The sequence below is a fragment of the Aspergillus ambiguus genome, assembly GCF_047715705.1.
Source record: "Aspergillus ambiguus strain CBS 117.58 unplaced genomic scaffold BDV59scaffold_36, whole genome shotgun sequence".
NCBI lineage: Eukaryota > Fungi > Ascomycota > Eurotiomycetes > Eurotiales > Aspergillaceae > Aspergillus > Aspergillus ambiguus.
Window position 1 is genome coordinate 171,579 of NW_027395549.1, and position 20,896 is coordinate 192,474.

The 20,896-nt window shown below is 52.3% G+C and overlaps 6 protein-coding genes across 6 annotated transcripts; 2 read left to right on the forward strand and 4 right to left on the reverse strand.

Annotated features, from left to right (window-relative positions):
• Nucleotides 1-112: 112 nt before the first annotated feature.
• On the reverse strand, nt 113-7,108 carry BDV59DRAFT_185510 (tetratricopeptide repeat protein). Its single transcript, XM_073690861.1, has 2 exons — nt 6,176-7,108; nt 113-6,112 (listed from the first exon to the last, which is right to left on the reverse strand). Exons 1-2 carry the CDS (start codon nt 6,527-6,529, stop codon nt 407-409), a joined length of 6,060 nt encoding a protein of 2,019 aa, XP_073544769.1. The 5' UTR covers nt 6,530-7,108; the 3' UTR covers nt 113-406.
• Nucleotides 7,109-8,060: 952 nt separating this feature from the next.
• Nucleotides 8,061-10,167, forward strand: BDV59DRAFT_195308 (Na(+)/H(+) antiporter 1; the record flags this gene model as incomplete). The annotated part of the gene is made up of 8 exons (XM_073692536.1): nt 8,061-8,109; nt 8,161-8,229; nt 8,286-8,392; nt 8,457-8,630; nt 8,679-9,086; nt 9,246-9,622; nt 9,668-9,786; nt 9,833-10,167. The coding sequence occupies 8 exons, from the start codon at nt 8,061-8,063 to the stop codon at nt 10,165-10,167; spliced, it is 1,638 nt and encodes a 545-aa protein (XP_073544770.1).
• Nucleotides 10,168-11,056: 889 nt separating this feature from the next.
• On the reverse strand, nt 11,057-12,121 carry BDV59DRAFT_195309 (alpha/beta hydrolase; the record flags this gene model as incomplete). Its single annotated transcript, XM_073692537.1, has 3 exons — nt 11,057-11,532; nt 11,583-11,788; nt 11,859-12,121. 3 exons carry the CDS (start codon nt 12,119-12,121, stop codon nt 11,057-11,059), a joined length of 945 nt encoding a protein of 314 aa, XP_073544771.1.
• A 1,245-nt stretch (nt 12,122-13,366) lies between these two features.
• On the forward strand, nt 13,367-14,900 carry BDV59DRAFT_185513 (NAD(P)/FAD-dependent oxidoreductase). The gene is made up of 7 exons (XM_073690862.1): nt 13,367-13,431; nt 13,485-13,529; nt 13,587-13,634; nt 13,692-14,161; nt 14,219-14,633; nt 14,687-14,760; nt 14,811-14,900. Exons 1-7 carry the CDS (start codon nt 13,378-13,380, stop codon nt 14,890-14,892), a joined length of 1,188 nt encoding a protein of 395 aa, XP_073544772.1. The 5' UTR covers nt 13,367-13,377; the 3' UTR covers nt 14,893-14,900.
• A 792-nt stretch (nt 14,901-15,692) lies between these two features.
• On the reverse strand, nt 15,693-18,211 carry BDV59DRAFT_204816 (Zn(II)2Cys6 transcription factor domain-containing protein; the record flags this gene model as incomplete). Its single annotated transcript, XM_073694534.1, has 2 exons — nt 15,693-15,923; nt 15,974-18,211. 2 exons carry the CDS (start codon nt 18,209-18,211, stop codon nt 15,693-15,695), a joined length of 2,469 nt encoding a protein of 822 aa, XP_073544773.1.
• Nucleotides 18,212-19,043: 832 nt separating this feature from the next.
• On the reverse strand, nt 19,044-20,345 carry BDV59DRAFT_209955 (flavin monoamine oxidase family protein; the record flags this gene model as incomplete). Its single annotated transcript, XM_073695488.1, has 1 exon — nt 19,044-20,345. The coding sequence occupies one exon, from the start codon at nt 20,343-20,345 to the stop codon at nt 19,044-19,046; it is 1,302 nt and encodes a 433-aa protein (XP_073544774.1).
• Nucleotides 20,346-20,896: the final 551 nt, after the last annotated feature.

Sequence of the window (20,896 nt, forward strand, 5' to 3'; positions counted from 1 at the left end):
AATACGCGGAGAATCTGACGCAGGACACGCAAGCCGGAGCATTTTCTGCCTCCCCGACGCATACCTGGCAATTGCATAAACTCGGCACTAGCACAATTTTCTCAAGAATTCCGTCAAGCAGTCTGCTAACGGGGAAGATAATATAATTTAAGGTGAAGGAAGACCTATCCACTGAGACACCTCCATTCCGACGCAGTACACATACCCGATTTCCTGCTGAACCCGTGGGTCACCTGTCATCTAGAAAAGTGCCGATCATCCCAATGCCAACCCTAGAGCCAAAGCCAAAAGGACCGAGAACCAGAACTCAATTACACAATTAACTACAATAACTATTAGGTAGGTTCAACTATTATCCATAACAATACATCATACACAAGCAAACTCATCCATCCCACCGGCCGAACTACAGCGCAGAGATCGAGATCCGCTTCGCCCCCGCATTGCCATTCAACAATGCCGATCCACTCGTCTGCCGCAGATGGTTGTGGTGCATCTCGGATTCCTCCACGTCCAGACTGAACCGGCGCGGCCGCTGCCACATGCTCGACGTCTCGTCCGTCGCCGCCGTGGCCTCCAGCTGCGAGGTCGAGAGCCCGAACTTGGTCGCGATATCATGCACCCGTTCCTGCATACTCGCCGAGTTCATCGGTGTCTCCTGGCCTTCCTTGGCCATCCGGGCCTGCGCATGCTGCAGCCATTCCAGGTGGCTCGTCGCTGCCTCGACGGCGCCCTCCTGGTGCTCATCGTTGTTCAAAAGTTCCGCCAGAGCCGTCTCGTGCAACGCCGCCGCCGCCAGGTGGTTGCCGGACGCCGTGTACAGACCAGACAGCAGCTTGGTCATCTCCAGCGTAACCGGATCGCAGTTGCCCCACACCTGTCGAAGGTTGTAGCAAATGTCCTTGCCCAGCTGCGTCGCTGACTTGACATTACCGCGGCAGAACCGCGTTTCCACCAGTCGCCGACCGATCCAGACCACCGCCGGCAGGGACCAGGTCTTCTGGACAATCCGCGACGTCCACAGATCCGTCAGGATGGCCTGTCCAACGTTAGCAAAATCCGCCCACTGTCCTCCAAATCCAAAGGAAAAAACACCTACCTCCAAATCGTCGAACATCTCGTGCTCGCCCAGCACCGTGACGAGATCATTGAGCTCATCGAACGGCAACTCGGAGAATTCCAAGGGCAACTCCTTAGCGTTGCTCATAATCTCCTGCAGGAGCATCTGGGACTCGAGACCCATGTTCTTGGCCGTCATGTCGTCCGTGCACTTGTTCGTCTGGTATCCGTTCAAGTACAGGCAGAGCTTGATGGACGTGAAGACGCTCTCAGCCGTACGGAGTCCGTCCGTCAAGTGCACGAATGAGTGGTATACCGCGGTCACATCCGCCGCATCCTGGAACCGCGAACGGTCGCACAGCTCACGAACCATACCCGTGGTGGAAGTCACAATGTTGATGTTGTAGTCATCGTGCAGGGATTCGCGGCGGCAGAGCGCATAGAACTGATGCACAACATCCTTCTTCCGAAGAGCCTGCGCAACAGACAGGCTGTTGCAGAAGTACGTGTAGAGCTGGTCCTGCGTGCCCTGCGCCGCCGTGCTGCGCTTCTGCTCCATCTGAAGCCGGTGAAGCTTCTCGCCAGCGGCCAGCGTGGGCATGAGATCGTGGCTTGACAGGCTCTGCTGGAAAGTATTGTAGACCTGGCCCTCGCGCGACAGGTCGTCGAGAATTTGGCGGTAGCTGCGTTTCTTCCCGAACACTTCCTCGAAGGCAGCCACAAAAACGGCTGGGCGGTACTCATTCAGCGCCTGGCGCTGGGACACGGGCGTTTCATGGATCACTTCATGATGGAGACCATCGATGAGCTGGTATCCCTCGTCGATGTAGCCACACTCCAAGTAGATCTCCGCCAAGCGGTGGGCACGGTCAACCAAGACATCGTGGTTGGCAGTGACATGAACCACCTCATCCACGTAGTCCCGGAGCAAGGAAGCGCCTTCGCGACGTGCCGTAGAGGACGATTGTGCCGCGTGCATCTTGGCGATCTGGCGGAGCCACAGCAAAGTAGTAGGGGCAGAGAGGCCCTGCTGTTGCTTGGCGAGCGTAAGCTCCTCCATGTACAGCGATCGTGCGTGGCTGGAGGTGTCATTCTGGCGCAGATAGAGCTGGGCCATCTGGTGCTTGATGTTTACAGGCAATGGCTCCGTCATATCTACCAAAGAACGCGAAGCATCCGATGTGGAGACCCATTCATGAGTATTCAACACCTGCTGGTAGAGGGTAACGGCTTCACCGTAATGATGGTTGCTAGAGGCACAAAGGGCAGCCAGAGTGAGGGTGGCATCGCGGCTGCGCTTGTCCGTAGGTCCGTATAGCTTACGGCAGAGCTGCTGGTGCTGGGAGGCAACCTGGTAACGCTCCGCGAAGCTTGCGTTCACGGCACCATTCTCCAAGATAGCCATGTAGCCAGTGTAAGTCTTTGGAAGGAGGCCCTCAAGCAATGCACGATCGTAGCCATCTCGCTCGTCGAATCGGACCAAGGTGGGCCAGAGATGGCGGTAAACCTCCAAGGCAGAATCCCATTTCTTGTCTTGCTCGTACAGCGTAACCAGGGCCACCGCAGCGCGGACACCGGTAGCACTGATCTTGCCATCACGGAGACAGCCCTTGTAGATGCGACTATAGCTGTCTTCGGCTTCACCACGTCGACCCAGACGCAGGGCCAAATCGGCCTCATAGTATCGGGTGTCGATTGTGTGCTTATCGGTGTCACCCAAGCGCGATCCGAAGAAGTCGCTTACTTGGTGGAGCAAGACAAGGGCTTTTTCAAACTGGAATGTAGTCTCGTAAAACTCCACGACCGTCTTCACAACGGCACTGACAGAGGGTACTGCCACCTGGTCGGCGGTGATTGAAGCCTTGAAAGCGTTGCCATAGACAATTGTCGCAGTATTCACATCCAGCTGGCGGAACTGGCAGTAGGCGTGGTCCAGGGCCAAATTAGCCATTATGGGTGCCTCGTTGGACGCAAATTTGGACTTGGATTGGGGGTCCTCAACTGTGGACCACGCATGCTTGAGAACCGCCCGGGCGGTCTTACTTCCCAAGCTCCATTCCTCGTCCCGGATGTGCTGCATCGCCAGCTGGTGGCACAGCGTAAGCAGAGGCAGGGTACGTTGGGCGGGTCCCGCAGAAGCAATGGAATCAATCCAGCCCGGCAAGAGCTCTCGTTCACTCGGGGACAGTGCGCCGACGCTCTCAACCGCACGCGAGGAGAGCATATGACCAGATAGATACTGTGCCAGCGAGATCGCCTGGGACGAGTACTGCTGGTTTGTGGACTGATAGTACTTCCAGATTTGCAAAGCAAGAGCACGATCCATGTCTTGCATTCCCATATCACGGGCCTCAACGCGCAGCTCCTCGGCACGTTCCACCATTTCAGCGGATCTCACGCCACCCTCCGCTTCCAAATCAGCCGAGAGTTCACGAATGATATTCGTGGCCTCATCGGTGCGGCCTTGACGTCTGAGGAATTGAGAATAGTAGAACGCAACCTTGGTCCTCTGGTCCCAGGAAGATGTGGTACCGTCATCACGCGCCGACAACCCGGTCCACAGTCGAGACAATACTGCCTGGGCCTGGGCCGATTGGTTGCTATCCTCGTACATTTGAGCCAAAGAGAGAGAGAAGGCAACAAGGCGCGGATCAGTGATATCCATGGAACGCAGCATGGTTTCATATTTTGTGCGCGCGAGATCTAAAGCCAGTTCATCCGGGGGAGTGATCTTGAAGTGCTGAGTGAGGAAGTCGGCAGCCTGCATTGTCTCCGACGAATGGGGGCCGTAATGCTGTACGGTCTGTCGGTAGAACTGCTTGGAGGACTCATATGCTTCATCATTGCGCTGGCTGTCTTGGTACGATTTAACCAAGCTGTCCAGATACTGCAGGCGTTGGGCAAAGCTAATATCGGTGGAACTCCAACCAGACAGTGCCATGTCTCGCAATGCATCGGTTTTCAGACCCGCGGTGGGATCGGCTTTGCCCAGACCATCGGAAGTCACTACGAGGAGCTGTTCCAAGTCGCGCGTGATGGTATCAGTCGGCCCACGTTGCGTACGACTCAAAGTCCACGCTTCATACAAGTGATCATTTGCCCACATGGTCTTCGCGTAGTCAGCGGCTCGAGCACTGAGAATAAGACATTGAAGCAAGGCAGGAGAATCATTGCCCAAGATAACCCGACGAACCGAAACGGACAGGCGATAAAGCTCCACAATGCTCGAACGGCTGAATTGTGACTCTCGGTTGGTCAGCTCCAACTGTGCGAAAAGCACCGAGTCTGGGAACGTCTGACGGAACTGCTGGGTGAATGAGAGCTCGCGCTTAGCAGTGGCGATGGGTGAAGCCAGCATATGAGACAGCCAGTATCTGGCAGTGTATTCCAGGGGAACGTAAGCATCCAAATAGCGGTCCCGTGCAGAGACCGGCATCTTGTCCCAAGAGATCGGAACTTCATCCGAAACTGTGCGGCGCACCCACGCCAAACACCGGATCAACAGATCGTAATGAGCCTCGGAGAGATTATAGGGGACTTCCTGGCCCATTAATGCACGCGCTTGGATGTGCTCGCGAATCATCGGGTGGCGGAAGCCAACGAAGCCGTCACGAACGGATACTAGTCGGTTAAGAGGTTGGAACACATCTCTCTCGATATTGGAGTGGCGAGGGGCAACCTTCAAGGTCTTCATGTCTACAGCAAGCAGCTGCTCGACCTCCTGAACGCGAAGGGGGCGCTCAGAAGCGGTCAACCACGCCAGGACACTCTGAGTTCCAACACGGTTCAGATTGATGCTGCGGAGGTGCTTGTCGATCAAGTCGCCCAAGGTCTTGGGGGCATTCTTAATTGCCAAAGCCATCTCGTTGAGAGTAGACTGGTGGCGAACCGCTTCAACGGCGAGCTGTGCCCATACGAAACAGCCATCAGCCTTGGGAACAATGGCCATGGCCAAAGTATCACGTTGAGTATCATCTAAGCCAGACAAGGCTGGATCAGAAGCCATCATGTCTGCAACCGTGGCACGGAGATCATGTTGAGTGAGAGAGGACTTCATAGTTATCCGCTGAATAGATGCGGTGTCGCCGCCAGGCATATGAGCGGCATTTAAAGGCCGGCTGAACACAATCACCTTCGACGGCGTATTGTGCGCAGATACGGCATCTTGGAGACGCTGGAGGAAAACGCCCACATTCTGATCCGCATGCTTGATTTGGTCGATGCCGTCAATTACCAGCATGAAATGCAGATTCGACTCCATCCCTGTGCGGATTGCAGCCCAAAGTTGCTCTTCCACTTGTGGATCTGAAGCACCAGTCGTGGCCAGCTTTTGCGCAGTTGCTATAGAAGCGAAAAGCGACTCTTGTGTCTTGCGGCTGCTCACGCAACGATCAAGCATCTGCATCAGAATGCCCTTCAAGATGCTCAACATCAGCGTGGTAATAGGTACGTCAGACCGAATGGAAATGGGAATGACATTCCAGATGTCGAATTCAGGCGACAACTGGAGCTTCTCAGTCGTCCACTGAGCCATAGCGCTCTTTCCCGAGCCTGGGTTGCCGTCCACCAACATGACATTGCGAGGGCCGATGGCGAAGGTGGTCAGGTGTGGGTCGAACCAGGCGAAGGAGTCATCCACCAAGGAATGATTGTGCCCTTCAACCAACATCTGCAGGGGGCGGTCCTGCAATTCCAGGAACTGGTAGATGGCAGAATAATCGATCGAAGTTTTTTGATTGGGAGCCGCTGTCTGCAAGGCGACTGCTGACATCCGGCGCCAATGAGTAGTGAAACGATTGAAGTAGCAAAAGAAAGCACTGTTGGTACTCTCGCCCATGGTCTGCCAACTCTGTGTGCGTGCAGCCTGGTGGTAATCCATTGTGATATGCATGATCAATTGCAGCAGATGGGCAAAGATCTCTGAAACCTCTTGCTGAAGGGCACGGTATGTTTGGAAGTAGGATTCCTGCTGAAGGAGGAGGGATATCCCTAGCGTAACCCGGCCGTACTGGCCGAATATCCCATCGAGGATCTCCATATGTTCCATACCCATCTATGCCACCCATGTTAGCAAGCGATGAGTCGGAGACAGAAAACCATCCCACTATACACTCACCTCAAGCAGTGTTAAAGTGGCACCCCAAATCATTCTACTCGCCTCATCTGCTCCATCGATGAAGCTGTATACTGAATCCCGCAAGGAAGCAACGGCGAAGGCCAAGCCAGACGCGCGGCGGAGAGCTCCGTCCAAACGGCTTCCGTCAGGCGGCATGCGTCTTAGTCTTTCGGCCGCAATGGCATCGAAAAAGTCGTCTGCGGTTGGTGCCTTTCCGGAGAGCTCGTTGGCCGAGATAGCCAGACGAGTAGGGCACTCCTGGGAGACCATATCCAGTGTCTCCCGGAGGATCGGGGACGAGGCGGAGGTACTCCCGCCCGCAGCACTGCTCTCCATCATATATGAGGAAGACATGCTGCAAAGTCGAAAATCATGTGCCGAAAGAGTGTAGCAAAAATCGGATCAACTCTTCTCAAGACAGCGATAGTGCTTGTTATATGGCGACCAGATGTCGTGCACAACCCTACTTCATATTGTATTATTGGCGGCAGCATCGACTCCGAAGACCCGGGCCAATGTTGACATCATGATTCTGGTTCTATAGAAACCACCGCGTGGGTTCGTCATTGAATGCCCATATCCTTGGACAACCGTGGTTCTTGTGAGTTTATTTACCCCACGAGATGGAAGGAAACTGTGGGACATTGGCTGCGAAGCCTCAATCGCACCACCCATCCCTGTTCAAGTCATGGTGTCATATACGGTCATTGCGATTGTTTTTGTTTCTAACAGACCGAAGGGAAGCGTCATTGAGACTCCCTGCAGCACTGAGGCTCGAGTGCAGTCCATGACATCACTCGTCTACCACGAGAGTGGACGGAAATGAAGAACGAGATGATGACGGTTTTTCCGGATCCCAGCATACACCACAATCGGCTTTGAGGATCAGGTGGACTGCAAGGAGCGGACAGAGCTCTGCACAAGCGATTGAAGTCCAGTCCTTGTTGGTGGTGGTGATGGTCGGAGTCTTGTGACGCAAGATGATGTTTGCATTGTTTGTTTGATCAACTCAAATACAACACGAATGAAGTACAGTAGGTATACAATCCCTCCAACACGAAAAACAGAGAATTTTTGCACATAGTACTGCTTCTGTCTGTCTGAATTAGCTGACTGTGGCTTTTGAACTTGACGTATCGCATGTTTCGCTAGTGTCCAATATACAATGCAGGTCCATAACAATTAACTTCCAATATATATATGTCAATTCTCACTTTTTTTGCACCTGATAGCTCAATAAAGCTTGCGGATTTAACTTGCTCGTGACTCCAAGAGGCTTGGTGTACCTTTGCAACCCAGTCACCGAAAGCCAGGATACCTGTTTGGACATTGGACGATTTGCCAAGTCGGCCAAGGTGCCTTATAGGGCGGTGGATGAGACGATCCGAGCTTTGAGAGGGTATTCGGTTATTCAAGTTTCGTATCGTCCACAGAAATGCTGCCCCCTTTCTTTGCACTTGGCTGGGGCCAAGTCTCGACGAGAAATCCAAGACCTTAAGGAATTGTCGCCAAGAGAGCGGTGCTGATGTATACGCAAAGGCCCCGATATGCCCCCACTGGTTGCTATTCCAGGTTTCTAGGCATCAGCAAGGATAGGGGGAGTTATTTGATGCTATCAAGAGCCTTTTCCGCTGAACAGAGCCTGGCGTGAAAGACATTTTATATGAGAAAGACCCTAGTCCTACTGAGCAAACGCATGGATCTGAGGAAGAACCAGATCTAATATTCTCACTCAATTTAGTGCTATCTACGTTCTGAAGATCTCTTCTTACACCTTTCAATGTCCTTTCCATTTTATTGTTTAAATCTAAATGACTGATTATTTCCATCGCCAACCCAAGACTGTCTTCCTGAAAAGACAGCATTGAAGCATATTGCTTCCACCATGCCAAAGTTGGATGTGAGCGAGCTTAACGTGGTGGTTTCAGTATTGGGTATGTTTAGGGCAATTTATGTCCTCCGATATATAAAAGCTGACCGGGCAGGGGGTTTCATGATACTTTACAGCGTGGTCTCGGTCAAAGTCAAGAACGTGTGGTATCTGGGAGAGGCGCGTACGTCCGTCCATAATTCGATAGCTAGCTACCAAGATTATGCTAAGTCTCTCCAGTGCCAGCAGTGCTTGTCGGCATAATACTGGGCCCAATGTGCGCGAAGCTCCTTGATGCCACCCAATGGGGAGCAGCGATCAAGGACCAGAAGGAGGCCATCACACTTGTACGTTACCATTTGTGGCCAATGAACTACCTTGGAAAGAAGCTCATTGTTTGAATTTTTGCAGGGAATGTGCCGTGTTGTGATCGGACTTCAATTGGTAATTGCAGGCTACCAACTACCCGCGAGGTACCAACGCAAGCGATGGAAGGAAATGTTTATCTGCCTCATTCCTGGAATGACGCTGATGTGGCTACTTACATCGGGTTGTATCATGGCATCTATCCCAAACATGTCATTTGTGAGAGCAACCCCTAACGGAATTCAGACGGTCACTGATTCGATGTAGCTGTCTGCCCTCGTAATTGGTTCATGCGTGACTTCTACCGACCCAATCCTCTCCCAGGCCTTAGCAAAGGGACCCTTCGCAGATAAATATGTTGCTAGGGATCTCCGTGAGATTATTTCGTCTGAGGCTGGAGTTAATGATGGATTTGGGTTCCCATTTCTCATGTTAGCAACGTATTTGATGCGACACGCGGGTGGAGAGCCGGATAAAGCAAGCTACGAAACTCATGCTGTGTCACTAGTGAAACGGGCTGGGGAGGTTGGCCGTCAAGGGGGAGGTGTGGGAATGGCTTTAAGCCACTGGGTGGTAGAGACTTGGCTCTACTACGTGCTGATGGGCGCCGTCTATGGGTCGATACTTGGGTATACCAGTCTCCACATATTGAGGTTCACAATAAGAAGGTGTGATGTCGTTCCCTCAGCTCTTTCTCGCTTCTCCTCGCGGAGCTGTCAGGCTAACTAGCGATAGGAAATGGATTGATAGCGAAAGCTACCTGTTGTATCCAGTTGCCTTGGGGGTAAGTTTCGCATAAATTCTATCATTCTTGTCATTTGACAGTGTTTGTAGCTCTTTGCGATTGGAACGTGTGGGTGCATCGGGACAAACGATCTTCTGGCCTGCTTCTTTGCGGGCACAGCGCTCAACTGGGACGGCGCGTTTCTTGCGGAGACAGAGGCACTTCATGATGAGGTTAACCCTTCTATTGATATGCTTCTGAATTTTGGTGGGTTCATGTACATCGGTGCAATATTTCCATGGGATGAGTTCAGCCAGTCAGGAACTACAGGAATTACATATGCCCGCCTGATTCTGTTGGGTGTGCTTGTTCTATTATTCCGTCGGATACCCAGTATCCTCGTTCTATATAAGCTCATGCCCCGTGTGTGCAAAAATTGGAAGGAGGCCCTGTTTATGGGCTACTTTGGCCCGATTGGTATGGACCTGTGATATCTGTGATCTCCATGAATGGCTTAAAATTTGCTAACAAGACCCTTACTGTCTGAAGGCATTGGAGCTGTATTCTATGTAGAGCATACCCGTCATCTATTTCCGAAGCCTACAGAAGGCGACGAGGAGGAAACTCGCCTGATGTTGACCATTGGGCCTGGTAAGTGGTCAGCACTACGTCTAGCCAACTATACTAATCATTTCAGTTGTGTACTGGCTCGTATTTTTCTCAATACTTGTTCACGGCCTGTCAATACCCATCGTGAACATCATATACAAAGTTCTCGGAGTACCACCGGTGGTAGATCCTTCTGGGCCTGCAGAAATCCGGCCTTTGTCAGTAAATGAGCCACTACCCAAAAATAGCTTCCTGGACAGCAAGCGCAGGTCGGTGGTTTTATATAATCGATTTTCACGTTCGAACCACCCTGAGAACATGGGTTTCGAAGTTCCTACTGTGTACGATGAGGAGCGACCCACACGGACACAGCCTCCGAATCCACCAGCCTTTCAATTACAGAGGCTGAACCATTGTGCATAGCAATCCGCGTTCGAAATGATGCCCTGCTCTCTATACGGGTACTGCAACATATAATAGCTCGTGTTATCTATATCCAACAAGAATGGAACTAAAATATTAACAAGAAGCCAACAATGGCCACTGTAGAGAGCTTATCTCTCATGGATCCTTTTCTGACCCAGAGTTACTTGAGATGAGGGACCCGCACTTCTGGTAGGCCCAGGTGCATCAGAGCCCGTCCAAGCCGTTTCCAAGCTGCGAGTGGTTATTTGACTTCAGTGGATTCCTGTAATTTTGAAACTACGAAATTCCACGAAGTTATTGAAGTCTATAACAACAAAGGTTAACTGGTGGGTTGAGAAAGTTTCCCCAAATCAAGTAGCTCACCATTTGAATGTCCGTCAACACTGCCCCCCGCTACACCTGCTTCACAAATAGGAACTTGTAACGCCATTGCATGACATTGCAGATTCAAACGAGACGCCCCCGTTTATCGTTGCATTTTGAGTCACCGGACGCGGTGATCCTAACCACCAAAGCACATATCGATTCGCATGGCGTGGGAACGAGGGCAGCGTCGGTTGTGGTAAGTGCTACTATCGATTTAGGAAGCACGACTAAGCGGCTGGAGGCCGCAAGGGCATATTGTATATGCATATACTGTCTTGAAAATAGTTTTGCTTCAGTGATTGTTGGGAGGCTCATGTATGGGCCTTCGGTGTTTATATTACAGACACAGACGTCACGACTGATGACGGCGAGAGAGGTAGAGGACCACACCCCTGGTCACTGAACGCCTCCCCTGTTCCTTGTGATAATATTTTGTAGCAAATTTTGCTCCGACATTAACCCAATTTAAATTATTATCTCATAAAAATTGTTCTCAAACACGACACAGAAGAAACCTCCCTTAGCCGTGGATCGCCGTTCGCAATTTAGCCGATGCCAATTCAACAACCGCCTTGGCTGTAGCCGATTGACGAACAGGTTCCAACATTACGTAGTCATGAATCTGGCCATCGGCCTTCAAAATGCTTGCCTCCACGCCAGCCTCCTGGAGACGGTGGCCAAAAGCCTCACCTTCGCCGATCAGCGGATCCTGGCCGGATACGAACAAAGTGGTCGGAGGGAATCGCGACAGCATTTCATTGGTGGCATAGCTCAAGGGAGAGGTTAAGGCATTCTTGCGGTCCTCCTCGTTAGGTAGGAAAGCATTAATCATCCAATCCATGGTCTTTTCAGACAGATAAGGCCCGTCGCGGAAAGTCTGATAGGTGGAACTCTTCTTGTGCGTATCAGTCACTGGGTAGAAAAGGATCATATGCGTGACCTTAACAGGAAGGCTACGCTCCAGCACTAGCTGCATCATAGCAATGGCCATGTGTCCTATACCGTAGTTAGCGATACAACTCGAGGATGGACTCTGCAATAGTTACCTCCGACACTGTCTCCAGCGAAAGCGACCCGATCCGTTTTCAGCTGAAGCTTAGAACTCTGTCCAACTGCATACTTGAGGACCGCATAAGACTCCTCAAACTGCGTGGGATACTGAGCCTCTGGGGCTGGGGTGTAATACGGGAACACCACCGCAGCCTGAGTCTGGCGAGCCAGATCTTCCATCAAGGAACCATGTGCATTGGGGCTGTTCTCTATGAGTATTACAGACAAAACTATAATAAGAAACAAAAGGGAAAAGGTAGACTAGTAAGTACCTCCCGAGAATCCAACCACCGCCGTGGGTGTAGAAAATCATTGGAAGTGGGCCAAAAGCCGCTCCAGGGCGAAAGATGACGGTGTCTACCGCACCTGTTCCGAATGGAACTTTGATATGTTCTTGTTTGATATCAGATGCAGGAGTATGCTTCTGGATCTCCTCTAGGACTTGCCTGGCCTCCGCGGGGCTCTTCGAATACAAAGGTGGTCCTTGAGAAGCCGCATCGGCGAAGCGTTGATTGATTGGGTCAAGAGCAGCCATGGCGTAGATATATCGTACTTAAGATAGTAAAAAAAATATACAACTATCAGAGAACTAAATTCCAATAATGAGCTTTTGGAACTACCGATTTCATGAAATGCTAGTAGTATTTATAGTGCAGAGGAGTTCATTGTACGTTGTAGAACTCAATTGAGTCGGATGTTGAACTCCGGATGACACAATATCATTGCTGACGATTCTTCGGGTCAACCCAACTGATGATTTTTCCAATTCTAGATTGCTCCATTGAAAGGAGAAGAACAATTGACGCAGTTCAATGGGTCCGGGTGAGGTGAAGATCTGTTTGGACCGGGACCGGGGAGATCTTAGACGTCATGGAACTCCCGTCACGAAACTCTCCGGAATCAGGCTCCGACAAACCTGAATTTTGATTATATCTATGAAGTTATGGTTCTTAATCCGTCGGGAGTGTCACCTGATGGGGAAAACTGAACGGGAGGGGACTGGTGAAATCCATCCGCCAGTTCCGTTATGACTTCATCGGCTCCTTAACATCTCCTGTGGTCCGGCTTCATACATGGTAGGGAGTTGATGAGTTTTCATTCGCTAGATTGTTTGGCACCAGAAGCGATTGCACTGCGGTGGATAAATTAGGCGAACCCATTTTCCCTGTTGGTATGAGACATATCTACCATTTGCTGTCCATCTGTTCCCCAGGGACTCAAATGGAAGACAGCTCGTGTCTGACTAGCAAGTAAGGTACTTCCTAGGCCATACAAGTGATATCCGAGGGGAAACTTTTCAAATGACCTGCTATGTACCGCAAAGTTCCTTTTCTCTGCGCAGAACATAGATGCTCGATTTCCAAGAGAGGCGAGGAGGAATAACACAAATAAAATGAACACACATAAATGCCCATAATTGCTTCTTCGGATACCGTGGTAGATAGTGACTCGATGTTTATTGTTTATACTGTGATATCTAGTCAATCCTGCATTGATTAATTCAGTAAAAGCCGATAGTAAAAAGATCAAGTCCGAGCGAATCCCCGGCATTGCCTCTTTCGGACCATTTCCGACCCGAATCCCATTAAATCCGCATCTCCGAAGCGGCGGATCAGATAAGGCGGTTCAGGTGGGGGCAAAGCAGGCAATCTGCCAATGGACAACGGCCTGCTAAATCCTTTCCCGCCCGTCTGGGGCTTATCTGATCTTGCCTCCCTCCATATATTAGTCGGTTTCCCCTGCGATGAGAAGTGGAAATAGCATTCTCTAATCCCAGGAAATTTCAAAGAAATGGCCAGCTCTCTGAAGAATATCGTCGTTGTTGGCGGGTCTTATGTAGGCAAGGTATGTCGTGCTTCTGGCTCGAGAGCAGTACCCTTTACGTTGACCCATTACAGACCACTGCTCAGGAGTTAGCACGCCTTGTGCCTGAGACCCATAGGGTAGGACCATCTGTGAACCCCTGGATTGGTAGGGACATTTTACTAATTTATGCATAGGTCCTCCTTATAGAACCTCACAGCCATTTCCACCATCTCTTCACCTTCGTAAGTTACCCGAGCATGTGGTGCACATTCAATTCGCTTACCATCATCGATATTTAGCCTCGTTTCGCTATAGTTCCCGGGCAGGAGCACAAGGCCTTCATTCCCTACAGTGGCATCTTTCCCTCTATTCCGAACTCCCTTCGACATGCGGTTGTTCAAGCGCGCGCCTTGTCTGTCCAACCACGGTCTGTGAAACTCGATAGGGAATGGCAAGGGTCTTCCCAGATCCCGTTTGAATATCTCGTCCTTGCTACCGGCACGCGCCTAGCTGAGCCAGCCGGCATGCGAAATGATGATAAATTGTCCTCCGTTGCCTACTTGCAGAAACACCAGAATGATGTAAAGCGAGCCAAGTCCATCCTCATTGGTGGCGGCGGCGCTGTAGGCGTGCAGATGGCTACAGACCTGAAGGAATATTACCCGGACAAGGATATTACAGTGGTTCAGTCGCGCCCCCAATTGATGCCCGGATTTCATAGTAAACTGCACGAATTGATCAAATCCCGCTTTGACGAGCTGGGCATCAAGTGAGTTTTTTTCAGAAAAGCAAGATTGCTATAAGGTCCTTACTGACCATACCGCAGGTTAATTACTGGTGCTCGTGTCGTCGTTCCCAAGGATGGGATGCCAAACGGTGGTTCTTTCGATATCCAACTTACAAACGGGTCCCAAGTCACGACGGAATTCGTGATCTTGGCGACTGGTCAGACGCCAAATAACGGTCTGATTAAGGACCTAGCTCCATCTTCCTCCGAATCTCTTATCAATCCCGAAAATGGTTTCGTTCGGATCAAGCCAACAATGCAGTTCCAAGACCCGCAATATCCGAACCTCTTCGCAGTCGGTGATATTGCCGACACTGGCCTGCGGAAAGCGGCGAGACCCGGGTCTGCACAGGCTGGGGTTGTGGCGAGAAACATTCAAGCGATGATCGAAGGTCGCAAACCAGAGGAGACGTATCCTAGAATGCCTGCAGCAATTCATTTGACATTAGGCATGGTAAGTGTCAATGGATTTGGGATGAAGTGACTAGACATTGACAAACGTGGCAGAAATATAATGTCGTATTCCGGAATCCAAACGAGGCCGAGGGACAGACAGAACCAACGATTATTCCTAGGTTTGAGTAAGTAGACCGACCTACATTGTCTTGAGCGAAGCTAATAAACCATGAAGCGGCCAGGAAGATATGAACGTGGAGGGAATGTGGGAAAAATTAGGCGTTCAACCCAATGGCCCCAATCAGTATCACCTCTAAGTTACAGCCACATAAGTGCTTGATATTTGACGCATCTGTCACTTCGATTGTCCCCCAGATCACTCACCGGGGGGCCCTGCTACGTAAGGGTGCTTTTTGGCCAATCGACTCGCTGCGTTGCTCCCATGGTAAACGTCGCGTTAAACACACATGAGAATAATAGAAACGGTTTCTATGGATGTCTAAAGATACTATGCATTACCTTGAAATGATTCCATGAAATGAATGCATCTGTTGGATTGACTAATGTTCCTCGTGAACCATACCTCGGCTGCTGGTTGGGCCCAATCAACTGTTACTCCTGCTGCCAATACTCTTACTTGTTGCTGTCGTAATTGAATTTCCCTCATCTGTCTTTTGACGATGGGTCTAGATCCGATATCTTCGTTAAGAGATTTGACTTCCGCCAGTTAGAGATCGATGTTATAATTATATTCTTGGTATATGATGCTAGGTTAGCCCTGACACGCTGTCGTCACTACCTCTATGGAGTGAATTCCCATGTTTTACCTGATATGAAGAAGTAGATATAGAGCTACTATACCTCATACGTCCCTCGTAACCTGGTAGTACATTCTCTCTTTCTTTCATGCCGTCTCGGCATAAAGCCCAATTAGAACTTTTTTGGTGTTGCATAACGGGATTTCCACTGCCTAACGCTTATCTTCAAGTTGTTTAACTGCAAGTTCATAACTCGTAACTAGGAATATTAACATGGACAGGTGGTCTATCTAGAGATCTCGGAACCCTTCATCAGATCGAAGATGCGATTGATCTCCTTACTAGAACCACCTCTATTGTTACTTTGCATTATGGCGGACAGGCAAAGCGGTGTGCAAGCTGCCCAGATTTTCTGGATCCGGAAACATGACAAGGGTCTTTTCTAGGGCCTGGAGTCCCTGCAAACAACAATTCAACCCATTTGTCATCTCCAAGATAGCCCTGGTGTCGAGCCTCGGCATTAACTCTTGAATCTCATCCGCAAAGGTCTCTGCCGCCAGGGCGTAGGCCTTCACAACAAGCGCCGGTTGCTATACATCCAGATCAGCAACGGTGGATTGATATTGAAAAGCAATCTTACTGGGTGGGCACCAATATCCTGCACATTCGCCTTCAGTCCGCGTCCGCCTTGGAAGCCCGGGCTCGATACACCGAGGTTCGTCGATGCAAGGTAGGAGATATGCGTCGCACTGATCAGCCGCTGTTCGTGGCAATACGCGGTGGCCGAACTCAGCGTCGCACAAAGGCGAGCGTGCGCCGCCACCGAAGCCTGATCCTCGAGGTGGTCCTGCATTTGGCGGACCAGTTTATCGAAGAGGAGGATGGCCAGGTCGCCGTCGGTGGCGCAGAACAACACGCAGCGCCGAACCCTCGCGGGCAGCTGATCTAGGCGGGATATCGTGGCCGGCGTGATGCGACCGAACGTTGAGCGCCAGGAGCCGATCAGCGTCGTTAGCGCGGCGTAGTGCTGCTCAAAGTCGGCATACTCGGCCACACCCGCCAGCAGATCTTGCGAGACCAGGATCAGCAATGCCAACGACCGCCACAGGAGCACCACAATCGACCCGGCATGGTTCACTGCGAGGTCCACTAAATCGTCCGAGACGTCTTGACACCAAAGAGTGGTGACGGTGTGCTGCCTGGATTGGGCGCGTGCGATGATGGAGTCTTCGATCGTGTGCTCCCCAATCGACGTGATGGCATCCGCCGGGCCACGGAGACCGAACTGTTTCACACTGGCATAGCCATGATCCACATACGGTGCAGCCCCTGGATGGGGACGCATTGCAATGGTGGCGGAGTGCGACATCCAGAAAAGCCACTCGATGGAGCCTAGCAGCTCGAGAATGTTGTGTTTGACCTCGGGTGGCAGCTGGTCCACCGGCTGTCTGTCTGGATGGAGGGATGGCGAGCGAGAAGCGTTGGGGATGCGGCGGTGGTCGGTCTGCAGATGGACACGCCCCTTCGCGCAAAGTTCCTGCAGTCGTCGAGCACCCTCCCGGTGGGCGAACGCGACGTCCTCCGCATAGGCGGCACTCTGCTCTAACCCCTGCGGGGGCAAGATTGCCCCGAACAGAAGCAGTGATAGAGCCAGACGGAACGATCCCGTAGCCCCGATGTTCTGAAACAGCACCTCCCTGCCCTTCTGCCAGGTGGCGATGGCGAAGTCCTTAGTACGCGATGAGGACTGGCCGGGCTGCGCTGGATCAGTATCGTCGCCCGTGAACTGAGCGGCCGTGGCAATCGCCACCCATCTGAAGGCGTCTGCAATGGCTCGGTCCCGAGAACTGACGCCTGCGTCGTTTCGGAGCACCAAGTGATGCTGAAAAAGTGCGTCGAGCAGGGAGACGGCCAGAAACAGCCGTGGTTCCGTGGAGAGTGTAGCAGACGACGCCCCGATGATGGGCCAGCAGCTTCGGATGGTCGACTGCGCACGGTCAAAATACGACGATACATCCGTCGCATGGCTCAGCGGGATCAGCGCGGCAATTCCCAAGGCGTAACAAGGGGGCATACATTTCTGCGACAGACAATCGGCAACCGGTATGTCCACGACATCAAGATAGAGATTGAGTTGTTGTGCACATCGCTCCTGCGCGATCACTCGTCGCGCCTGCTGCCATTCGGCACTGGGGTTCAATGATCCCCTGGCCCGTCGGGCCAGATCGTCCGACTTTCTCTGACGATGGGCTGGGTTATTTTCATTCTCATTTTGCCTCTGGGGGCGGGACAAGGGACCCGGACCCTTCCGCCTCGGGGTGGGAGTGCGGCCGTGTTTGCGGCTGGCCAGCCAGACGACGGTACAGTCCGCACTCCGCAGCGAGCACATGGTACAGGGCACCGGCGGCCGATTGCCCTGGATTTCGACCGTCGGAGGCAGATCACAGGCCCTTTTGGCCAGGCGACAGGGGTCGCATGAATGATTCTGCCGGCGGATCCGCGGACGTCTGCTCAGCTTGGGAGAGGAGTCCTGGCCGGCCGAGGAGGTGGAGCTGGTGTCGTCGGCCATCGAACCCGCTGCGACTACTGCTGCATGGGCAGTATTGTCCACCTCCACCGTCGCTTCATCGCGCTCCGGATCTGCCAACGCGATGGGATCTTGGCGGATCCATGGTGGAATACTATGGTCTGGGGCAACTACCGCGCGGGTCGAAATCGCCCCCTCGCTCTGGTTCGGACTGGGCGAAGCAATTGAAAATGCAAAGGGCAAGGGCGGTTCAATGTTGGGGAACAGGCTGCTGTCACCGTCTGCATCAGGCAGCGGTGGGAGTGGATAGTATTCTAGGTATGAGGTTGACTGGATGGGGGAGAACGTCATTTTCCGCTGGTTATCAGGTTGGACGAGGATGATGAAGCGACCGGCAATCCCGCAAGGGTGGAGTCCGGTCGAATGATTCGGACTTCGATCCCATCTCGAATGAACCCAGTCGACCGGTCGAACAGGTTGCAGAAAGCGCCTTCATATCCCCGGAACATGCGGGGGTACATGGATCCGCGGATCCGCGGGCCCCGAGCCACCGTCCGACATGGAGTGAAATTGTTCCCCCGCGCTGGGGAACAAGGAGGATGTATAAGCTCATCGCTACATCTCGTAGGTAGACTCCGCGGGGATGGGGTTCGTTGTCATTGGCGAGCGGTTTTTCTTTTAAGTGCCATGCTATGGGGATATGTCTTCTATCTTCCAGTGTTCTTATTGGGCAGTGCTGGACTACTTCTTTGCCTTGTTGTATAAAAGATATTGCCGGTTGATCCAGCCTTGGGCAACCAGGATAGGTGTAGACGAAGATATGTGGAATCCATGTACCTCCTCTCTTCTCGGACAGTGGGAGCGTTGTGGTCAACCGGAGGGTAATGATGAAACGGATTGCATGTAGGGACGCTGTCAATTGAACACCCCTTGCCATGGATGCCCTGAGTAGATACGCGCCAGATGGAAGATCTCCGCCCCTGACTGGTCCGGTCCATATATTGAAAGATGACTGGGAGAAGCAGGCGTCCGGCAGAACTCGGAAAATAACTGGTTTGGAAACATCTTCAACCTGTGCTCCCAAGGACCCAGTTCAATGTAGATGTGGCGTCCAAGAAGAGCCAGAGAGCTATATATATACACCTCCTCAAGAGAACCCCAATCTTCGTCCAGCGCGCTGAGCCTACAAATGTTGTTTTGTCAGCATTTTGGAGAGATCTCTAGCGACAATGGCGCCACTCGCCAGAGCACCCTCGATGGAGCCCGGGGCCGTTGCAGATAGATCACTGCCGGCAAATCGAATATTGCCATGCGGCTTGCGGATTTCAGGGCCCGCTCCTGTGAACGTGCCCGGTCGATGCATCATCCAGCCTCCCTGGGAGTACTCATCTGTCACCCAGTCGTGGTAGACGGTGTCCACCACCTCAAGACCGGGAATGAAGCGGCACAAGGCCGTCTGCATGGCCGCACGGTCAGTAGGGTCAATTGAGGCTGCATCTGAACACATGCACAAGACGATCGTGTCTCCCTCGTGGCGCTTCTCTGTGCGAGCGGCGTTGATGGGCGACTGACCGGGAGGGGAGAAGATCGCGAAGGGTTCCACCTTCCCCCTGACACGAATCCAGATCTTATGCGAGCGCACGGGGTTCTTCCTATCGATGATGGCGCGTGCTGCAGGCGCGAGGTCGGGGGTGATCTTGACGTTGCTTAAGGTGTTCAGTGGAATGGCGAGCACTGCCGCACGCGCGTGAACCCGGTCTCCGGCACGCGTGGTGATGATAACGCCCCGTCCATGATCATGCACGGCATCCACGGGCGTCGACAGACGGAGCTCCGCATGGGACTCGGCGAGAATGGCGTCCACCAATTGTTTGGTGCCCCCGTCGATGGTCCAGGTGCCTGCGGTCTCAAGGAAGGCGAAGAAGTCGCCGAAGGAGGTGGCGACGGCGTGCAGCAGATGCGCAATTCCCTGCTCGGTCGTCGAGTGAATCACGCCCGCTAACAGCCCCTCCACCACGTCCCGTTCGTACGCGGACAGGTTCAGTGAGCGTACGCGGTCGGCGATGGTCTCTTGCTCGATATCCGAATTATCGAGGAGGGTGGGCTCCATGGGACGGGGAAAGCGCGCATGCGCATCGGCGAACAGTCGCGCCAACAGAGGGGCTGCAACGGCCATAATATCTTCTATGGAGCCATTATGCACTTTGCCATCAGCGAGCCAGAAGGCCCGGCCATCCTCCAACGGAGGCTGGACGGTCAATCCGTGCCGCTGTATCTCGTACCAGATATTGGGTTGCGTCCAATGCACGTAGCCTCCTCCGAGCTCCAGCTCGCCCCCAAATGCCTGGTCGCGGTACGTCCGTCCGCCAACTCGGTCACGAGCTTCCAGCAGAACAACCGAGTGGCCTTGGTGGGTGAGGTTTCTGGCGGCGACCAGCCCAGCCATGCCGGCCCCAATGACCGCAACATCAAACTCTTCCGTCATTGAGTTTCTTTCCTGGCAACAGAGAGGGCTTCAATCAATATTAAGAGTGCAGAACAAAGACTGAGTGACACCCCCGTCCGGATCATATATAAGGCACTTTGATAAAAGCATATGGGGCAACGGGGCGTGATGGGTCTTTGGACTCCGCGGATCCGCGGATCTTCGTGGCTCTTTGGACTCGAAATGACGAGCCATTGGCATATGGAACCCACCAAAGGCGGCTGGACTTTTCTATACAAACACACATATAACTAGGAGTAGATGGTCGTGTTCAAGAATGACATCCACGTAGATCAATAAAATTCCATCTGATTTGGCTTAATAAGGTCTCAGGACGCTGAGAGGACACATGACCATATGGGAGGGGAGCGAAGGACAGGTGGAGAGTGAGTGGTAATGAAAACACTTCGGTCCTCTAGAGGGATAGAGGAGGCTAGGCCAAATTCATAGTATTCGGATGGTCCATATTAATTTAACCTGCAGAGATGGAATGAACAGTGACTCCGCTGGAATGATTCGAAGGAGCGGCGAGTCCTAACAGAATGATTAAG

What these genes read in the sequence shown, in the direction of transcription:
- BDV59DRAFT_185510 (XM_073690861.1), bottom strand. Translation starts at nt 6,529, where the DNA reads ATGTCTTCCTCATATATGATGGAGAGCAGTGCTGCGGGCGGGAGTACC. An exon ending in CCACTTTAACACTGCTTGAG is followed by an intron (nt 6,113 to 6,175) that starts GTGAGTGTATAG and finishes TGGGTGGCATAG; the next exon opens with ATGGGTATGGAACATATGGA.
- BDV59DRAFT_185513 (XM_073690862.1), top strand. Translation starts at nt 13,378, where the DNA reads ATGGCCAGCTCTCTGAAGAATATCGTCGTTGTTGGCGGGTCTTATGTA. An exon ending in TCCACCATCTCTTCACCTTC is followed by an intron (nt 13,635 to 13,691) that starts GTAAGTTACCCG and finishes ATCGATATTTAG; the next exon opens with CCTCGTTTCGCTATAGTTCC. An exon ending in TTCATTTGACATTAGGCATG is followed by an intron (nt 14,634 to 14,686) that starts GTAAGTGTCAAT and finishes CAAACGTGGCAG; the next exon opens with AAATATAATGTCGTATTCCG.